The 19,981-nt window shown below is 47.9% G+C and overlaps 1 protein-coding gene across 3 annotated transcripts in view; it reads right to left on the bottom strand.

The window, feature by feature from the left end:
• Window positions 1-10,343: 10,343 nt before the first annotated feature.
• MPC1 (mitochondrial pyruvate carrier 1) overlaps window positions 10,344-19,981 on the bottom strand; it is a 10,056-nt gene continuing 418 nt past the window's right edge. The window contains exons 2-5 of one of the 3 annotated variants that reach the window (XM_019628194.1): window positions 18,021-18,024; window positions 11,951-12,047; window positions 11,203-11,335; window positions 10,344-10,879 (exon numbers count right to left, since the gene is read on the bottom strand). In XM_019628194.1, the coding sequence (XP_019483739.1) occupies window positions 10,855-10,879; window positions 11,203-11,335; window positions 11,951-12,047; window positions 18,021-18,024 (259 nt within the window). In that variant the 3' untranslated portion in view covers window positions 10,344-10,854. Of the gene's footprint in view, window positions 10,880-11,202; window positions 11,336-11,950; window positions 12,048-14,412; window positions 14,417-18,020; window positions 18,025-19,981 lie in introns of all 3 variants that reach the window. The other 2 variants (XM_019628193.1, XM_019628195.1) reach the window with 2 other exon arrangements.

The following is a 19,981-nucleotide window of genomic DNA, read 5'->3' as shown; positions in this document are numbered from 1 at the left end:
CCTTCTTGGTTCAGCTCCTGCTGGAACAAGTGCCCTTCTTGTGGTCCATTGAGGGCCATGTTTTTGCATTTTTGTGCTTTTTGCTTGTGATTTTGCTGTTAAATTCGGCCCCCCAGCCTAGCGCTGAAGTGCCGTCTGGTTCCTAAGCACAGAAGGCTGTGATGTGCTTTATGGAGAAAACACATGTGTCAGAGAAGCTTCGTTCAGGCCTGAGTTATGTGCTGTAGGCCATGAGTTCAACGTTAAGGAACCGACAGCATGTGCTAAATAAGGTGTCTCTAAACAGAAACACATGCGAAACAAGGTTATGAATTGACCAGTTGAGGAAAATGTAGCCAGAGGCCCACAGGAAGCTTACCTGTGTTTCCTGGGGCCGGCGCCTCAGAATTCACTGATGTGTGTTTGTGGGGACTTCACGGAACAGGCAGACACAGCAGGGCCTGCCACTCCGAGTGCTGAGCAAAAGCTGGCTTTGTGATTAGAATAGTTACTGTCGTTTCATCACGTGGGATTTCTGCTCTGGACCCCTGTCTCCCCAACCTAGTGAACTACTGAGCAGTATGGACAGAAACCTAAAGTGAGCCTGTACTTCTTGCCCGTAAACCTAGAAAAACATCTAGTAGCTTCCTTCTGTCTGCTTCTCAGCTGCAGCGCTTTCCAGAGGCAACAACCTTCGCAAACGCAAGGCAGCCCAGGCACAAAACAACCAGGTGCCAGGTGGTGAGAGGCAAGGCCGCCGAGAAGGCGTCTGGCCCGCACAGAGCTGAGTGCAGTTGCCTGCTGCTCTCCTCCAGGCCCCCAGAGGGAGCTTAATAGACTCATCCCCGCACCGAAACCCGCGCCTCCTCCCCGCCCCCTTCCCTCCACCTGAGCGAGCGAGCGAGACAAAGCCAAGTTCATAGGAGTGTTAGTGCGTGAGGCCAACAGGGACTGGGCCATGGGGAGTGTGGCCCTTTCCACAGGCAAGCCCAGGCCCAGCCCACCCACAAATACGGCACTCCATCCGCAAGGGACCTCGGGCACAAACCACCACCCCTCACCCCAGCTGACTTGGGTAACGGGCTCGGTTCCCAGAGGGTTTCTTAGGAGAGAAACACCATAAAGGGAAGTGGCAACAATGGAAGCGTTGTGAGAGGATCGAGAACCTTTGTAATTTCCTCTTCCCATCTCTAAGATTGCATACAGTACTTGGAAATGGGGACTGTGTGAAGCACTCTCAAGTGAAAATGACACCTGAAATTGAGCCCCTGTGCGGTTAGTGTGGGACGGATCTAACGATATTCCATCACTGGTCGTTTCCTGTCTCATCAGCTTGTCTTAGTCACTTCTCTGGACATGATAGCAAATCTTGATACAAAAAGTAACACAATAGCTTTTCTTCCTTAAGGACTGAGACCCCAGAATGCTTTGTGAGTGAACACAAAGTCAGCTGCCTATTGGGGGGGGGTGGTGGGAGCCTGTCGCCATAGTTACCCGAGTGCCACACAGCAAAAGAGCGGAGGAAGCCAGGCCCTGGGCAGGGGGAAGGACTGGTTGTCAAGGTGTGGGTGAGGAAGGAGAAATTAGGGATAATTGCTTAGGAGGAAAGTGACTGAAACAGCAAGATAGGAGACAAACATAGAAAAACATAGCCTTAGTTCTAATTACGTTTCTCATTTTTCCAGAGACATTCTTTTCTATCGCATTTCAGTGTTTCTGTTCCTGAGGTCAGCCCTAGAAACAAAGTGAACTGCTCCGACAGCCATAAAGGTGATGGGAGTGTCCGATGGGAATGGGAAGGTAGCATCACAGCATCACCACCACCACTGTCACCGTCACCGTCACCACCACTGTCACCGTCACCATCACCATCACCACCAACCTCACCACCATCACCGTCACCGTCACCGTCGTCACCGTCACCAGCACCACCAGCACCACCAGCACCACCCAAGCCAGCGGCAAATGGAGATGCTTATGAGAGACTCCTCAGCCCTAAGGGAAGGCACACACAGCGCAGGGGCCCATCTTAACTCCCGTTAGTGCTCCCCATCTGGCCTGATGACAGCCATTCTCCACACCTGGCTGTACAGGTCACTTTAAATCTGTTCATCTCACTCCACTTAAAAAACCTTCAACAACGGCCCCATTTCCTCAGAATAAAGGCAGCATCTTAGCATAATACACAGAGCTGGTCACGACCCAGCCCCAGCTCTCCTGCCCAGCCTCACGCATCACTCCATCTTTTTCCACATGTGCACACTGTCAACACACAGAGGTTCAGCCTGTGAAATCCATACTCCCACCTACATGCCTTTCTGCACTCTGGTCTCATGGCTTCAAACCTTGCTCCCCCACACCACCTTGTCCCCCACCCCCAGCTCCTCCGAGCCTCCTTCCTTGGCTAGTTCCCACTTGACCTAGGGGCCTCCTCCTCAGGGGAGCCTCCCTGGGCCTCTTAGGACATGGCCAGTGGCCCCTGCCCCACACCCTCCTAGCCGCCCTGTCCATCCCAAAGCAGACTCAGCAATCACTCTGCTGACCTTTTTTTTTTTTTTAAGATTTTTATTGGGGAATTGGGGGAATGGGAACAGCGCTGGGGAATTGGGGGAAGGGGAACAGATAAGTTGCTGTCCTTTTGTTCTTCAGTCTAGTTGTGGAGGACATTGCTTCACTGGCCCAAGTTGGCACCATCATTGCGCTCTTCCCGGGTGAGGCAGATCAGTCGCCGGCTTCTGGACAGCCGCTCACTGCGGCTGCTGGCCGCTCACGCTGGCTGCTGGCCACTCATGCTGGCTGCTGGCTACACACGGTAGCCCATGGCAACCCACTGCCACAGGGACTGCAGCCTACGCTGTCGCCAGCGACTCACGGCAGCCCAGCTCCAGGTTGAGCTGTTGTTCAGCATCTTAGCTGTGGAGGGCAGTATCACTGGCCCTCATATGTGGGATCCGAACCGGGGCCCTCTGGCGTCCCAAGCCAGTTCTTAACCATCGTGCCACTCGGCCGGCCCTCTGCTGACCTTTCTGGTCTCAGCTAGTCATCCTACTCAGCTGCCTCATTAGGGTCCAGGCCCCATCCCTAGGCACAGAGCCTGGCACGTGATAGAAACTCAGCAGATGTTCCTAGAATAAACAAGTAACAATAATAGAGCATATTAAAGGATTGGAGGCATACATTGCCTCCATATGCCATCTAGGGTTGATTGCAGGGGAGAAAATAAATTGGTGTCAATGCACAATTCCGCGTTGTGTCCTGTGTGGCAGGCATTGCCCGGGCTGGCAGCATAGGGCCGTAGGTGAGTCCTGTGAGGGGACGGCTGGGAAGAGAGGAGTCTATTATTTCATCAAAGAAAAAAGGGAAGAACTGTGCCGCTGCAAAGATCCACGTCCACGGTGCATGGGCCGTGATCTCCCTCTGCATGCAGCACGCTTTCTCGGCACTGGATGACATTTGCTGAGTGAACTGCATGCTCTCTTTACTCCAGGACAGTTTGCATTTGAATGTCAGAAAACACTGAACATCTGTCACAATGGTCAAGTCTGTCTGCGTTTTCCCATCACCAGAACAGTGAATGTATTTTACAGAATTTCTGACAGGGACTTGTCATATGCTGTATAAAAATCCCAGGCAAGTGCAGTGAATATAATTGATGCTGCTCAAATTTCCTAAGAAGTTAAACAGAAAACTGCTCATTCTAGGTGCAGAAATGAGTTTCCTATTTCTCTTAACCTAAGTGGGATGATTTGTGAAAATCATTATCAAAGCCACGGCCATCCGACAGTTGTATGTACCTGTGTTCTAACCAGCCTACCTGTGACCTCTGGAACCTTGGCACTTGGAGCACACCTGCTTGGTTAGCTTCCTAGGTGTCCAGTTGAGCTCTCCAGCTGCACCTGAGGTTGGCGCACAACAGCTGGTGGGGTCAGTTCTCCCAAAAGCCGTGAGGAACTTAGCTGGGTGCACTGTTATTTCTTCAGCCCTTTACATAGTTCTCCAGGTATCAAAGTTTGGGCTTGCCATTGTTGCTTGGCGGTGAGGTGATGCTGTGACCTTCCTACCCTTGACACAGCACTCTTCCCAGTGAAAAGGACGACATCTCCCCACAGGACAAGGTCCTTGATTTCAGGGAGAACATCTTTGTCATTCTGTTTGTTTTTCTCTCTTTTCACAAATTCCCAGAGTCTAGCAGAGTCTTATAACAGTAGATGTTCTATAAATATTTTTTGCATGAATTAATGAGCCGTTGTAACTCCAAAAGTTCACTTAGAAATCATCTTGTCTTCCTTTCTTCCTTTGTTTAAAAACAAATCAAAGGTCCAGGGACATTCAGGGACTTGCATGCAGTCTGACAGACGGTTAGGAGCTGAGCAAATGACACTGGAATTAATGAACCCTTGAGATTCACTCATCTTGATGGGCCTGGGTGGGACAAGTGAGGACAAATCCTCAGCATCCTTCTTCATGCGAAGTCTCCACCTGTGTTTCCCGCTCAGAAATACTTACGTAGCAGAAGTCAGTCTAGGGGGAGGTTTTTGTTTTTGTATTTTTTGTTTGTTTGTTTGGCATCAGGGTCATGTGTTAATCACTCTTGCAGAGGGGTTGGTTACAAACAGAAAAATAGAAATTTTAAAGTCCTTTTTGCAGACAGCCTGCCCTGCCTGAGCTAGCCCAGGCATGAAATCTGAGAAATCTCTGAGCTTTTTGTCCGAGGTTTTCACGTGCATGTTAGTAGATAAATGGGATAATATACTGGGGAGATTGCAGGTGTTCTGCTATTCCTTACAAACATCAGTTGAACACACATCACATCCTGTCACTCATGACCTTCGCCTTGGAATCCTGAGGCCACAAGATGGCGGAATTTTGCCACTAAATAGTCTCAAGCCTGGGGAAGGGCAAACGAGGGTGAACCGGGCACTGCAGGCCTTCGTCCTGCTGGAGCAGCGGGACTGCAGGTTTCCAGGTTCTCACTCAGGGGCTGCTTGCTCCCGGAGCTCGTGGCGGAGTCTCTGCCTGCTCAAGCCAAGGACTGGGCTCCTGAGGGACCTCAGCTCACGAATGGGAACAGCAGTTACCCCTGCAGATACGTGGATGGCATAGATTTTATGTGTTTTATTGTTAATTCAAAATAGTTAACTGGCTGTTACAACTACTGACAAGCTTCCCTCCCTGCCCACCTGCCCACCTGGCCCAGCGACCCCTGTACCACAGGCACAGGTAGTCAGGTGTGCTGCTGACAGGAGCCATTTCAGTCCACATGAGACACGTTTATTACTGGGGGTTTAAAGAGGCATTCGATTTTATACCTCGGTCTTCAGTCCATTTTAATTTTTGAGAGCTTGCACAGCCTCAGGCACTGACAAATCTCTGGGCCTACAAGTCAGGAACTCTACCCCCTGTCCGTCCCGAAGAGGACACTGCACTGTGATAATGGTAAAAAGTACTTCCGGATGCGCGTGGCCTCTCCTCATTTCTCACCAGGAATCGTGGGCGTGAGGACTAAGCAGTCACGCTCCTTGTTGGAGGGTACAATCTAAACTGGTGTTAGACAGCCTGCCCTGTCTAAAAAAGGCCTATTTTGAAATAACTAGTCACTAAAAGCTTTGGGGTAGGGGAGCTATGTCAAGGGTATTTATTTGGGCTGGAAAATACACAAAAGCAGAGTTGGCACTGACTTCGGAGTGAAGAGAAGGTTTCAGACAAAACTCGAAAGAGTTGCATTTACGTGCGTCACCTTTGCTTATCATGTGGAATCGTGAGACACCACATATCTCCTTAAAATCTCCCTGGAGGAAAATAAACACGGACATACGAGTACCCAAGGTTAACAGAACGTTAACTGAGACAACTATTTGCATTTATGCAATGGAGGCCTTAGTATAAAAATACATAGCATGGTATGTAGAAACTTTAGAGATCGTTACATTTATTTAAAGAGAAAAGCTGTATATAACTTGGCACAAGGTAAACTTTCACATCAGGACAAGATTGAAAACTTAAGGGCTGGCTGAGTGGCGCAATGGGTAGGAGTTGGCTTGGGACGCCAGCTCTGAGCAGCAGGGCCCCAGTTCGGATCCCACATGAGGGCCAGTGATGCTGAGCCCTCTACAGCTAAGATGGTGAACAACAGCTCGACCTGGAGCTGGGCTGCCGTGAGTGGCTGACAGCCGCCATGAGTGGCCGTCCAGCCCGAGAGCTGCCGTGAGCCACTGTGAGCAGTGGTCCAGTGGCTGGCAACCAATCTACCTCACCCGGGAAGAGCGCAATGATGGTGCCAACTTGGGCCAGTGAAGCAACATCCTCCACAGCTAGACTGAAGAACAAAACGACAGCAACTTGTCTGTTCCCCTCCCCCACTTCCCCAATAAAATCTTTTTAAAAAACCCAAAAAACTTAAACTATGTAGGTTGTAACAGGGCTAAAGGGGAACTGTAAAAGGGGGAACTGCTCTGTTTAGCCAGAACTCATCAGCATAGACAGAGGAGGTGACCGATTGCTCAGATGGTCCTGGCCCCTCCAAGGGCAGTAGGAACCCCAACTCCGACTTCCTGTTTAAGAAACCACCAGAAGCTGCCGCCTTCTCAGAACTCTCAGCTGCCAGGACACAAAAGCCTTCACATTGAAAATAAGACAACTGCAGTCACCTCTACACTGGACACACTTATGTAACAGAGGAAACGGTTAAGTGAATTTACAAGTATTACATACTGAGGACACTGACATGGCTGAGGAGTGACATAGCTCCAGCAGCAAGAGTGCCGAGCCCGTATGTTGGTGCAAAGACCTTTCTGCACACATGCTGCGGGCAACACAGGCAGAGGGCAGGAGGCGCCTGGTGGAAGGGCACGTGGCAGCTCTCAGAGCTCTGAGGGGTCACATCAAAGGGAAGCCTATGAGGGGCTCCCAGCAGCCAAAGGAATGACCTTCGAACCAAAAAGAATAGTAGTCGTAGCTGATAAAAACACATTAAATCTATAAAAATTTAGCAGTCTATTATCATGCTCAAAAGAGAAAAGCCAGAGAAATATTTCAAAATAATTTCTTACAAACTGAAACAGCTATTGAACCAATTCCTTACTTTTAAAACCGGGTAGAAAGAGAAAGAAACGAGCCTTTTCCCTGCCTTTTCCCTCCGGCCCAGGTTCGGTTAAGTGACAGCCTCAGCTCCTGGGGAACCGGCTACGTTACAGAAGACCGCCTGTGACGAGAAATGACGTAGGCGTCTAGCCACCTCGTGGGAGTCCTGGTTAAGCGGGACTCTCAGTGGGGCTGGCACATCACACCTGCCTCCCATGGACCTTTCGGGTCGGGCGCCTGAAAGAGCAAAAGCAGGGGTCACCAAGAACACCCCTGGGCAGGGTGCTGTGTCCTGACTGATGAGCACCTGCTGAGCGTCCTATAGGGTTAGGGGAGCCAGGTCGTTGTCCTGAGATGAGCTTTCCTGTGTGGCGGAGCAGCTAATCCTCCCTCAGCTCCGTGGTTCCTGTTACAGTCTCATAAACAGCACCCCGCCCCGGGCCCAGGGCCATCGCTGCTCAGGCCCGCCCCCAGCAGCTGCCTGGGACTTTCCCAAGGATGGCACCTGTCTGCACAGACATCCGGGGTCTGCCCGCCTCACTCCCAGGGCCACTCACCTGCTCAGAGGGAGCTGCAGTGCCGGGTCACTGCCGCTCTGCTTTGGACGATGTGGTTTTGTTTGCTTCTCTGCTAGACACTAAAAAGGAAATTACTTTTGAGACTAGCAAGTGACTTCTAAGTAGTTGATGTCATGTCAGGACTTCAGATGTCCTAACAAGTGGTGCTTACTTTCTATAACCACTCCTCACAGGAATCTGAGAAAACAGCTCAGAAATCCAAGATGCACATGTGAACAAAACAGGATTGCAGCTGGACCCAGGTGGAGGGGCAGACACAGTGCTCGCTCGTCCCCGCTGTGTGGTGCATGGGAAGAGGTCGGGATGAGGCACCAATCCTGAACCACTGGAGCCAGGGGGGCTCCTCGCAAACAAAAGGCCATTGAGTATTTCCTGCATTGGCAATTCTCACACATGTGCAGCCCGGGAGTCCGTTCGCAGGGCCAGGACTCACGCTGCCCGGTTGGCCGTTGTTACTGGTGCGGGAAGGACCTCACAGTTGTCACCCCTGCCCATGAATTCATTGTAACAGAAACCAACATGGCCCCTTAGTGTTGACAGTTAGCGTCAACTTCATCTTGGAAGTCAGTCACAGCTCATCTGTGTCTTCTGGCTCGCTCTGTGCTTTATTTGAAATGAAAAATATGTTGAACCTTTGAGTATTATTTTTAGAGAGGATGTTACATGTGGTGATTGAAAACTTTGAATATGTACTACTGGGCTTTTAAAATAAGGCTTGCACCAATTCACTCCTGTGTTTTCAGGTTTAGCTGTGTAGCTGTTATTCCCTTTTCCTGGTAACGTGTTTACATTGCCAGCAGCGTTCTCTGACGCCGCTGCTCTGGGGACACACTGCAGGACCAGGTCAGATTAGACCCTAAATGCCCACTCTCTCAGACGGACCACTCACCATGTTCGGTGCCAGTCCACCTCAAAGCTCTGCAAATCCCCAGAGGAGGATGGAGCCAGCAGAGCGCGTCAGGGAGGCCTCGCAGCAGTGTGCCCAGGGCCTGGTGCCAGGCGTCCCACGAGCATGGGTGGAGTGGTCCCATGTGCCTGAGGCCATCACTGACACACCGAACACTCAGGTGTTCTCAGCACCCTTTCTGCTAGTGACAGACAATAGATATGGTCACTTTAGAGTGAGAACCTTTCAAAAAACCAAAACAAGGCACCCTGCTCTGGAAAGAGCGTTTCACATGTCAGCGTTGCAATGAGGCATCAGCCTTGCGCCATGAGCACTGCACACCCGCCCTGTGTGTCCTTGTCACTACCCGGAGCTCTGCGGAGTCCCCAGGTGCTAAGCGGGTGCTGTCTTTTTGTCTTGGCTCCTTCCTCTTCTTGGGAAGGTCAAGATCAAGGCTTGCTTGCTGTGTAGGGCGCTGCCTGCGCAGGCCCCTGCCTTGGCACCAAGCGCCGTCTGTGCCCCTTCGCAGGCCTCCCTCCCCTTAGCGGAAGCTTCCGGGGAGCAGAATGGCCTCCCTCAGTATTTCCTCATCAGGTGCCTGACGCAAGCTCCAGGACCAGCCTGCTGACGGCGTTTTATTAATATCAGGGGCCACTCCTGTTCGAATCTCCCCAGTATCTGCTCCTGGGTCCCTGGGTGCTTGGGTTTCCAGCCGGGTGACACCTACAGGCTGCCCCTTTAGGGAGATAAGTCTTTCTGACAGAGGTGCGGAAAATCCCCTTGCTCCTCACACAGCACTCAAGACAGGTAGGACGAGATTTTTCCAACGTGGCCAAAGGAACACATCCCAAACCACAAAAGTAACAGGGGCTGGAGACAGACAAGGGGAAAGGCGCAGGTTTCGGTTGTTGCTTTAGAAGCCCCTGGGGAGGCTGACTTTTCTTTTACAAGTAATATCACTTCCGTCATAAATGAAGCAGGCCAGTCCAGGCTCCTCTAGTTCCTTCCACGCAGCCTCCACTCTTGCGGGCTGTGGAGCGAGGTGCCTGACGGAGCTGCAGGCAGCAGGCAGCTGGGGCAGGAGACGGCGGCGCTGCCTCTCACTAGGTGTCTCCCAGCTCCCCGCCCCGTTCCCGCCCCTGGACATGGAAGCAGAGCAGGCCTGCTTGCCTCCCAGGGCTGCGGGGCGCTAAAGAGAGCAGACTGCCTGCCTTGTAAACCATCCAGCGCCTTTTCAAGGAAGAAGAGGAAAAGCAGCAGGAGACGACACAGGGGAGAGGACCCAGGCTGGGGAGGGCTCTCCCGGGGGCAGGCCAACCCCAGCTTTGTCTGCTGCCCTCATACGTCACTGCCAGAGAAGGCTGGCGCATGTTCATGGTGAAGGTTTAGAACCCTAACCTGACAGCGGATGGTGACTGAAGCCGGCAGGGCTGAGTCCTCGGGAGCTGAGGCACGTGCCCGACTCTGGGAGCGCAGGCTCCAGCCCTTCCCCAGCGGCCGGGTCCTGCCCCGGTGCCCAGCACAGGGGGTTACGGCCCTGCAATCCCCACGGCTTCCTGGGGACAGAAGGCCCGCGCTGGCCGGAAGTCAGGTCATCGGGCCTTCTTTCAGGACAGTGTTTGGGGGCGTTTCTAATGTCTGCCCTAGAGAAAGAACGCCTTCTGGACAGCTGAGGCTGTGACGCTTCCAGAACCTGCCCTCCAGCCTGGCACTTCCCTGCCATCTTGACCATCTTCAAGGAGTTCCATTTTACACTTATATCTGTCTTTTCAGGGATATAGTTCTGCAGTTTCTTAAAAACATGGCAAGATATTTACTCATTTCATTTGATAATATTGACATCATTTATTGCCATTAAGTTACAGCATTTCAATGTACAGGCTGCATGGAAACAGATACTTTTTCAAATACTGGCAACGAGAGTTGACGTATGTGGCCAGCTGTTGGGTGTCTCATGGTCATTAAAAGAAAAATCAAGAATTCTGAGCACTTCAGTGCCAATAGTTATTCATTTTGTTCTCTTCAGTTTTTCATTAACTCAGTTCTAAGAGATAATGTACATATTACTGCAGATAAAACCATCATTGGGAATTATTAAAATGATTGCATATTTGGAGCTAGTCTTTATGAGGAGAAGTAAAATACTCAGGACTCGTAAGGCAGCCGAGAGTTGGTTTACAACTGTCAGCTATTTCTATAAAAACTGTCTGGTTAGTAAAAACGGCATTCGGCATATTTTGCTCAGCAACACTTCATGACGGAATTTGTGACTCAGCAGCAGCTGGCAATGCCTTCCTTCCCTTCTAGGAGCCAGTCCTTCATTTCCCGTTGTTATGCTGATGCCTTTTTACTCATCCTGGAAATAAACACAAAGAGAGGTTCACTGCACATCAAAGTTTCCCTGCCAGCCTCAAAGGCCTGGGATGCTTTAGGAGTCACCTTTATGTAACATTTACTTGGACAATTTTACAGAAACAGTAATGTCCTAGTACATGCCCGGTAATTACTGCCCAGTTGCTGTTTCCAACTCAACAGCATGCTTTCGCAGTGAGTCACGTTTCCCAGCTGCTCGCACACATCTGCACACTCGACGCCGCTCACGGCCCCGCCCCCAATGCCTCTGACAGGAGTTAGCGCCAGTCCCCATCCTGGAAACCAGAAGAATGTGCCAGGGCTTACTCGTGCTTGATGAGCCGTCCTCCCTGAATGAGCTGGGCTACTTCATTGGTGGCGTGGCACGCAAACAGGAGCCAGTTCCGAGGCTGCACCTTGTAGGCAAATCTCATGAACGTCAAGGAGTAACAGCAGAGGGCTGCCAGAAAGTCAACACAAAGGAAAGCAATGACTTACGACTGAGAAGACTTGGAGTAGGCGGGCCGCCAGGTCAACTGCCTTAACCGAAGCAAGAGCCCTTCTGCTAAAACCTTTCACAGAAGATCCATCTATGCACGAAGCTCATCGGACGTGTGACTGTTCCTTTGTTTCTTCTTACTGAACATTTTAGGAACATGGCTGTTACAGGGAGTGGGCAGGCATGAGTTCCAGCCACTTGATTGTCCCTGGAGTTGCTTACAATTCATTACCCAACAGAAATGCTGTGTAATCCCCTCAAGTTTTATGGTCAAATATCAGGGTTTCAAGTAAATTTCATGACACTTTTTCCAAATACAATTCAAGAGGACACAATTTTCAACTGGGTGCAGTAAATGTGAAAGGCAGACAGGACCTGAATTCTTTCCAGGTAAATATTTCAAAGTCGCCCTGTTTTATCCTGGCCAAGGAGAAGTGACACCGTCACGGCATCGTGTGCTTGGCTCCTTTCTAATAGCGGCCGTACCACGTGGTGCTACCAAGCTGAGAGGCGCACAGGAGCTGCTGTGATCATCCGGAGAAATGTCCTCCCAGGTACTCAAAGCTGCTTACTTACCGAATGTCATCCGCCCACTGATAATCTCTGGAGACTTCTTCATGTCATTGATGGCAGCGATGGGAAGACCCCAGTTGGCTACTGGGCCCCAGAAGTGCTACACAAAATGAGAAGGGAGAGAAGGAACGGGGTTCAAGTTAAGGCGGAGCTGTGAACAGCTGCAACTTCTCTTACTTTAAACAATAATGTGAACTGTGGGAAACAAATCTTCACGTTTCCATATGCATCGGTTCCCGGTTTAATGATGGGATGGTTACCAGATCTGACGGTCCAGGGCTTGCCTGTGAATCAGCAGCTCTTACAGGGTGAGCCCAAAGCTAGAAAAGCGTTTGGCAGTTCACCAGTCCCACCAACTTTCCTTTCTGATCCCAGCTATGTAACCTGACTCCCAGTGAGAGAATTTTAAAATGACATGAACTTCTTACACAATTTACTCTTGCCATAACTTAAAACCTATGATAACCATTCTCCATAATGTAATGCTGAAGTCAAAACTTCTTTTTTTCAAATTTTCATTAAGATATTTGTCAACAGCTCTTAAAATGCAGACCCTAAATTGGACATTTTTTCTGAATAAATTAACAAGGTAAAAAGCGTTTTCAGCTCTTATGAGCTACATTAAGATCAGAGAACCTGCCAACCTACACTCAGAACCCCAGAAATTAAGATTGCAAAATACTTTTGAAGCAATGAGAACAGCTTGTATTTAAAAATGGACTGACCGTTTTTCACTTGACCACTACACAGCCAGCCAAGGACACCACAATTAAGTTGTCCGTGCTTCCCATCAGTGGACCCAACCTAATTTCATTTCTGAGGCTGAAGTGAGTCCAGTGGCTTTTTCCATTAAATTAAAAATGGTTTCGTTAATGTACAATGTGCAAATACTTTAAAACATGAAATAAACCACACAGTGTTGCCTAGCCACCCTTTTTTAAGGCATCAGGACATTAAACAGAACTTGCCTTCTGCCTGTCAGAGCATTTAAGATAAATTCAGGCTGCAGAATACATTTTTAGATGTTGCATTTTTATTACTGACCAGAGATTAAATTCCAAACATTCCATAATAAGTGGGAAACAAAGGGAAATACATGAAAAGTAAATGAGAAGTCTGGCTGATATAAGAATACGCTGCCCAGGCCTTCAACAGCTGTAAACCGCCCGGGCTCCCACGCGGTCAGCACAGTAAGGGTGTCCGCCAACACCTGAAGGATGGGCCCCGTAGGGCAGGCACAGCGTGCACAGAAGTTCCGAGGTTCTGGGGGGCCACCGAGTCCTCCTGTCTCCAGGCCAGGCAGTTTCAGAGTGAGATACTCAGCGCCAACACTAGAATATTTCTGACACCTACACGAGGGGTCGCCACTTCTTTCTTCCCTGTGCACCAGACCTTGGTGAGTGTCCACCTTCCTGACCCACTTCCATCTCTCCTCCCTGTCCACTGGTGGGTGTCACTCCATTTCCAGCGCTTACTATTCCACAGAGGTCTTCCTTTCCTCCTTTCTCAACCAGGCCTTTCTCCAGGTGCATCTATTTTCACTTCTTTGCTTGTGATGTCCTTCCACTGCTCGGCCCTGCACAGTGGTCTTGGGGTCTACTCGACGTGCACAGGGTCAGGCTGTCAAAGAGGCTGAAGAGATCCTCCAAGAGGGGCACAGAGGTGTCGTCTCTCACAGTGGGGCCAAGCAGAGGCCGCGCAGCACCTGCACACTTAAGGAGCCCTGGGGAGTGTTCGTCAGGTGACAGTACAAGTCTCAGTGTTATGAGTTAGGGCCGTATGAAACAGGGTTCTGCAAGGTAAGGACGGGTGTGCACTGTGAGTGTACAGTGAGCTGTGCAAGGTGAGGACTAGAAGTACACAGTGAACAATGTGCTATACTTAAAATATATTTCTTCAACAGTACATAAAAGATAAAAATAGTTTCAACACTAGTTCCTAAGATATCTAACCTCAGAAAATGTAACACATCCTTCCTGTCCAGTACCAGCTCTACCTCTCGCTTCCCTTTTGAACTTCATGTTTGACCTATGCTCTGTCAGACACTCACTAGCCAGTGTCTAGGAAAATAAGGCAGTTCATGGTTAACATTTGAAAGAAAATTAACGTATTTTAGATTAAATGGGAAAATACTTTTATTCCACTACAATTCTTAATTGAGAATAAAAGAACATTCAAACAAATGAGTGCACTATGATCTATCCACTGGTTTGGAATCCGTCTCCATTACATCAGCTGTCAGGCTCTGTATTGACTGCTACCAGTGAGGTCAGGATGTCAGCCCAACAGACACTGGTCTTGCCAGAGACGTTACCTCAGGGGGACACTGGAGGCGCACTTAGCCCAAAACTCGCTAGCCATGGTGACTAGATACTATCAAAGCAAAGGAAGCCAGGTCTGCTGTCCATAACCTTAATTCAGAAAGTCTGAAAAAGCCTGAAATAAAGTAGAAACAATTTTCTTACCGTACTATTTGGTGGGAAATCACCGAAGTTCAGACAGGGGAAACATGAAAAAAAAAAAAAAAAGAAAGAAAGAAAAGATCAGATGTTTTCAAAGATTCCGGATCTATTAGGTACTTCAACTTGACATGTATTCAAGTTTTAGTACAAGAACTAGTATTTAGCAGCACATGTTCTTTTCTTTTTTACTTCAGAAAGTCTAGAAATATTTCTAATAACAACTTGGACCTAATGAAATTAAACCTTAATTTTATGAAAAATAAGCTTAATCCTTAGGGCACAGTTTTCCAACAGGTGTATTGGGTTGTCGGAAAAGTCATGATGCATTTTTGCAACGAAAACCAGAAAAAATACGTCATGACTTCTCCGACAACCCAATATAATGCAAGTCACAAATAGGAGATACATGTCATTGAAAAATTTCTAAAAGGAAAAACAGAAGGCAATTTTATTAAGTTCATTTATTTGACATATCAAAAATACTTTACTTTGAACACAGAATCAATTAAAAGTTATGAGATATTTTATATTCTATTTGGTCCGAAGTCTGTGAGACCAGGTATGTGCTGACACCCATGGTCCATCTCATCTGGACCGGCCACAGTTGAAGTGCTCAGCTGCCATCTGTGGCTTGTGGCTCCCAAACAAGACAGCACAGTCTCAAAGGGACCACTTCGTAGAAAATGAAAGTTGGAGAAGAGCGCAATGCTGCAGAATCCTATTAACAATAAACTTTCCATGTTCGCCTACTAAACAGGCATGTAATTTTATATGAAACCCTGGAACCTAATGTGGTACCTACCTCTGCAAGGCATCCAAAAATATATGCGTTGAATGAATGGTCAAACTTTCAATGTTAAGTGAACTGGTTTCCTGAACATTAAACTTCACACCATTTAAGAATATATCGAAAGTTTTATAGATTTCAAGTTTTAAATAAAAATTACTTTTGCTTCTGAAATGGCAATTCTCCTTGCCAGGATGTAGCTCAATTGTTATGTTAAGGCAAAAATTTTAAGTTTAGCTACTTGAAAGAGTTATTGAAATAAAATAAGATCTTTTATAAACAGTCATGTCCAAACAACTCTTCTAGATGTTCTGATTTACAGGTTGTGGAAGTTATCATTTAGAGCATGCAAATATGTGTTGTCAGTGCTGATAATATCCTTCAAACAGGTTCTCCTGTGAACCTGTTCTCCTGTGAGCACAGAAAGAGCCTATCTAATGAATCACGTTCCCGAGGCTGTTTCACGCAAGTCCAGTCTCTGCACAGGGCTTCCTGGCACAGGGTCGATGCCCTCACCAGCCCAGTCACCTATCGTGTCACTCTCCTTAAAACACCTTGGTTCAGGATCTGAACACAGGCCTTTTACTGAACTATAAATTAGCAACGGCACATTTTTCCCCATACAAAAGTATTTCAAGATGTAGTACTTAAAATCTAAAATGCCAACTTGGAGATAATTTAATTTTCAATTCAGAACTCTAGAATTGTACAGTAGCTTAAACTCTACCCTATTTTACAACAGGTGACCTCAGGACAAACACGAAGGGCTCTGTCTTCATGCGCTGCTCCATGCAGAAGTCCTGCATGAAAATGATCACCAAGATGATCACCTCACATTACAGTGATGCAATGACTGCACAACAATCCGAGAATCAAGTCATGTTCTAAACAGCCTGGTAAATGTAAAAATCCACAACTCAGCAGCCCTCCTTAATTCTGTCAGCGTTGTCTAAAACATGAATCAACTACTCAGTCAAAAAATCTGAAAATCGTATTTGTGCAGAACTAAGAAAAGAAAAAACAAGCTTCTTAGTATGTATGATTATCTGTTGCAAACAGAAATGTTTAAGCAACACACAAACAGTAAGTTGGGGACAGTAATGTAAAACTGTAAAAAATACCCTCAATTTTCTATTTGGTATGCTGTCTTTATTTCAGTGGTTAAGGAAAAAACCCCAAAACCTGCAAAGGTAAAGGTTTTCTTGGGTTCACTTATGGCCTGAATTCCCATGGAGGAGAAACCTATCTTCCTGGTTTGGAATGACGATGGAGGTGAAGACAGAGGAACTACCATGGAATAAACTTGATCTTGTTTTTCTCCTTAATTTGGAACCATGACTGGTTGGTTCAAGATTTCTTCTAAGCTCATTTTTATTTTCATAATGTCTCCTGGGCATTGCCAATCTTGGTTTCTGATTTTCCTAAAATTACTGCCAGTAACTGCTAGCTTTCTCTGAAGTACTGTAATCTGCGTAATTCCTAACTTTTTGCATAGTACGAAAAGGCTCCAACTAACAGCCTAGCACGGTCTATTTATAACACCACTTAAAATGGGGTAAGGTTTTCAGATATTCTAGAGGCAGTTCTCTTGTAGGCTGAAGATGCTCATCTGCCTTTCACTTATTCTCAGAAGTTTTATCTGATTTTCTAGTTCAAGTTAAAATGAGGGAGCGTTTTAACAATCAGAATGGGTGTTCAACTGCGTTGAGTTGGTCAAAACTAAACAGGATGACAGGAAAGAGACTCCTATGGCAGGCTCTGCTTCATGGTTTTTGAGGGCCAATTATGTGGCAGGAAGTTAACAAGGGCGGGCATGGAAGCAGCTTGGCAGAGAAGAGACACATGCAGGAAAGGTGTGCAAAAGGTCCTAATACCTGCTTCTTTTCAAAACCATTCTGTGCTCTACTATTTTCCTTTAAATTCTAAATCAACATTCCTGTTTGGGCTTCACAGGTTTGGTGTCCAGAGGGTCTTGAGTTTTCTGCAGGGCCTAGATACTGTTTTCTCACGTGGCATGTGAAGCCTTGAGCCATCTGATGTCTAAGGTCTGCTCCAACTCGAGCATTCTGAAATCTGGGAAAGCTCCGTTACTCCACTGCAACGTCTCACCTGGTTAACAGGTGGAAGTGCTTAAAGGCCTCCTGCAAACTTAGAATTATAATCCACTGAGCGCAGGATATTCTTAGCTCAGGAGGCTAAGTAATTAACTGACTTGAATATACTCACCAATCTGGTTCTACTTAATAAAACATTTTTTGCACATATGTCTGAATACATATGTGCAAATATATATCTGTTCATCTCTCTAAGGAGAGCAGTAAATCTCTAGAATCAAACCCTGATTGATGCAATCGTTAAACTATGTCCTACCTCAAAATTTACTTGCTCATTCTCACTTCTTAACTGAAATTCAGGAGGGAGAATGAGAGGGGAGGAAGAGCAAAAAAGGAGCTATCTTCTTTTACTCCATCAATAAGATATGTGAGGAAATAGTTTCATACATGTATACCTACATATGTGTGTGTGTAAAATATTAGAGATTAGAAAGTTCTTGATTTAAAAGCCTCAATAAGGTGAGTATAAAAAATAAATAAATAAAAAGGTGAGAGGTGGAAGGCACCAAAAAGAGTACCAGGAACCCTGGGCACTGAACATCGAATAACAACAAAAAATAAACGGAACCCGTCCTTTTGTAGAGCACAATGCTGTGTCATCAAACAGCCACCAGAGCACAAAACTCAACACGCAGCCTGAGATTACACAGCGGCCAGCAGCAGGGCTGGGACTGAACCCCTCACTCTAACTCACAACCTCGGGTCAACACCATCCTCACACATCACTAATTACTTATACGACTTAACACTGACACCCTACGTAAGTCTCCCTGGTTGTCTCGGTAGCACCTGTTACAGCTGTTTTTCCCAGACCAGGCCCAAAGTTCACACACTGCCTTTGGTTAGGGCCTGTTCTATTAACTCGTTTCTCCGTGGGGGGCGGGGGGGGGATCAGCATTTTAACATACACTTGGAAATCCACTTTAGTAAGTAACACATTTCAATCTTATGTGTAAATGTGACTGACAGGAGTTTCATAACCTGTGTGAAATATATTATTAAGTTTTTGCTGAAAATAAGATAACTGTTTAAATTCCAGAAGAGCGTTAGGTTAGCAAACGTCTCCAGCCTTCGGTGGGCTGTGAAGGGGCGCAGGCCTCAGCGGGCAGGGAGCGCACGGCACCCAGAACAGGGCACCGATGAGGGATGGCACCGCACCTCACCTCCGATCAGCAGAGCCGCAATGGCTTGTTCTTTATCCCCCTTGGCAAAAGCAAGCGGGGCTGTGAGCAAGCTTGGAAGGACAAACGGAAAACCACCCTCTGAATAAGTTCTAAAAAGAAAGGTTTCTCTTTCTAGGGGAAAAAAGCTAAAATAAAAGCCCTGGCGAGTTTTGATACCAGGCATGGTGTGAAATCCCACTGTTGCCAAGAAGGGCCGGGAAAACAACGTCCCTTAAAAAAACTAAGTTAGTCAAAGCTTAGTTCAATGAAGGTAATACTGGAGGGAGAAAGCACATAAACAGCAAAGCCATATGAAGCTAATCTCGGAAAAAAGGCTAGACCACGCATCCAAGCATTCCATTGAAAAGCCTGGCTCTCGGAAACCTAGCTGGCAGAAAAAACACCAAGTTAGGAAAGCAGGGCTCGCTCTCTTCTTAGAATAGACGTTTAACAGACTCTTTCCGTGAAACAGAACATTAGGTGATCGTCAGCCTGATTCTGACGTGGGTAAGATGCAAAACTTCACTTTTATTTGTATCGAGCCATCGGACCCGAGTTGTACCAAACCACCGGAAAGCCGCATCGCACAGGGGACGCGTTAATGAAAGACGAAGGGAATACTCAGGGCCACAGGGGGCGGGACCTGCGGGGACTAACAGATGCTCGGATGACTACTTTGTTCAGATTTTCCAACACATTAACCTGATACAGGGCTTGGCTCCACAATACTGAACACGGCTTAATCAGTCTTGTTTTAGTACAGAAACTTCTTTCTTTTGTCAAGTCAGGAGTGAAGCGTTTGTTTCCAAATTTACTCTAACACATGGCAGACTGAATTCTTTTCTGACCCTGCTGCTCTGCAAAACTGGAAGTAAACGGCATTTGCAATAAAATGCACGCCTAGAGGAACCGCCCGTTTCATGTAAGTCACTCGCCTGCACGCTGAGCCCTCTGAGCAGCCGCCCGGCTGTCATCGCTCGGCCTCTCGACCACGCCGCGAGCTACTGGAAAAAACACGCCGCCCTACACGTCCCTGGGTTTGAAAATCACACAGAAACACTAAGAATGATACTCCTAAACACACTATGTAAAACTGTTCCAAGGTTTAGTAAGTATTTTGAAATAAAAGCAAGCCTCTGAAGACGGGTGGTAAAAATAAAATATCGAAAGCGTGTCTTCAGGCCCTTCCGCCCTGAATGCCCTTCGTTTCCAACTGGAAAGGAAGCGTTCGTGGGAAACGGTAAGAAAAAGCGCGCCCTGGGAGCCCCCTGCTTCTCTGGGGTGGGCAGGCCACGCGCGTACGCAAACGCTCCAGGGGGGGCTCCGTCCTCCGCGGGAAGGTCTCAGACCGAGAGCAGGGACAGGCGAACTCACGCCGGCGCCCTGCACCCCCGCGGGCGCGCCGGAGCTCGGCTCACCTGGCGCTCACCTTCAGGGCGCGCGGCGTCCGAGTCCCGGGGGCGCGCGCACGCGCCCTGCGCCGCCCGCAGCGTTTCTCAGCCTCGCCC

This window comes from Hipposideros armiger, unplaced genomic scaffold (genome assembly GCF_001890085.2).
Source record: "Hipposideros armiger isolate ML-2016 unplaced genomic scaffold, ASM189008v1 scaffold_753, whole genome shotgun sequence".
Classification (NCBI taxonomy): Eukaryota; Metazoa; Chordata; class Mammalia; order Chiroptera; family Hipposideridae; genus Hipposideros; species Hipposideros armiger.
This window is presented reverse-complemented; position numbering and strand designations above follow the sequence as displayed.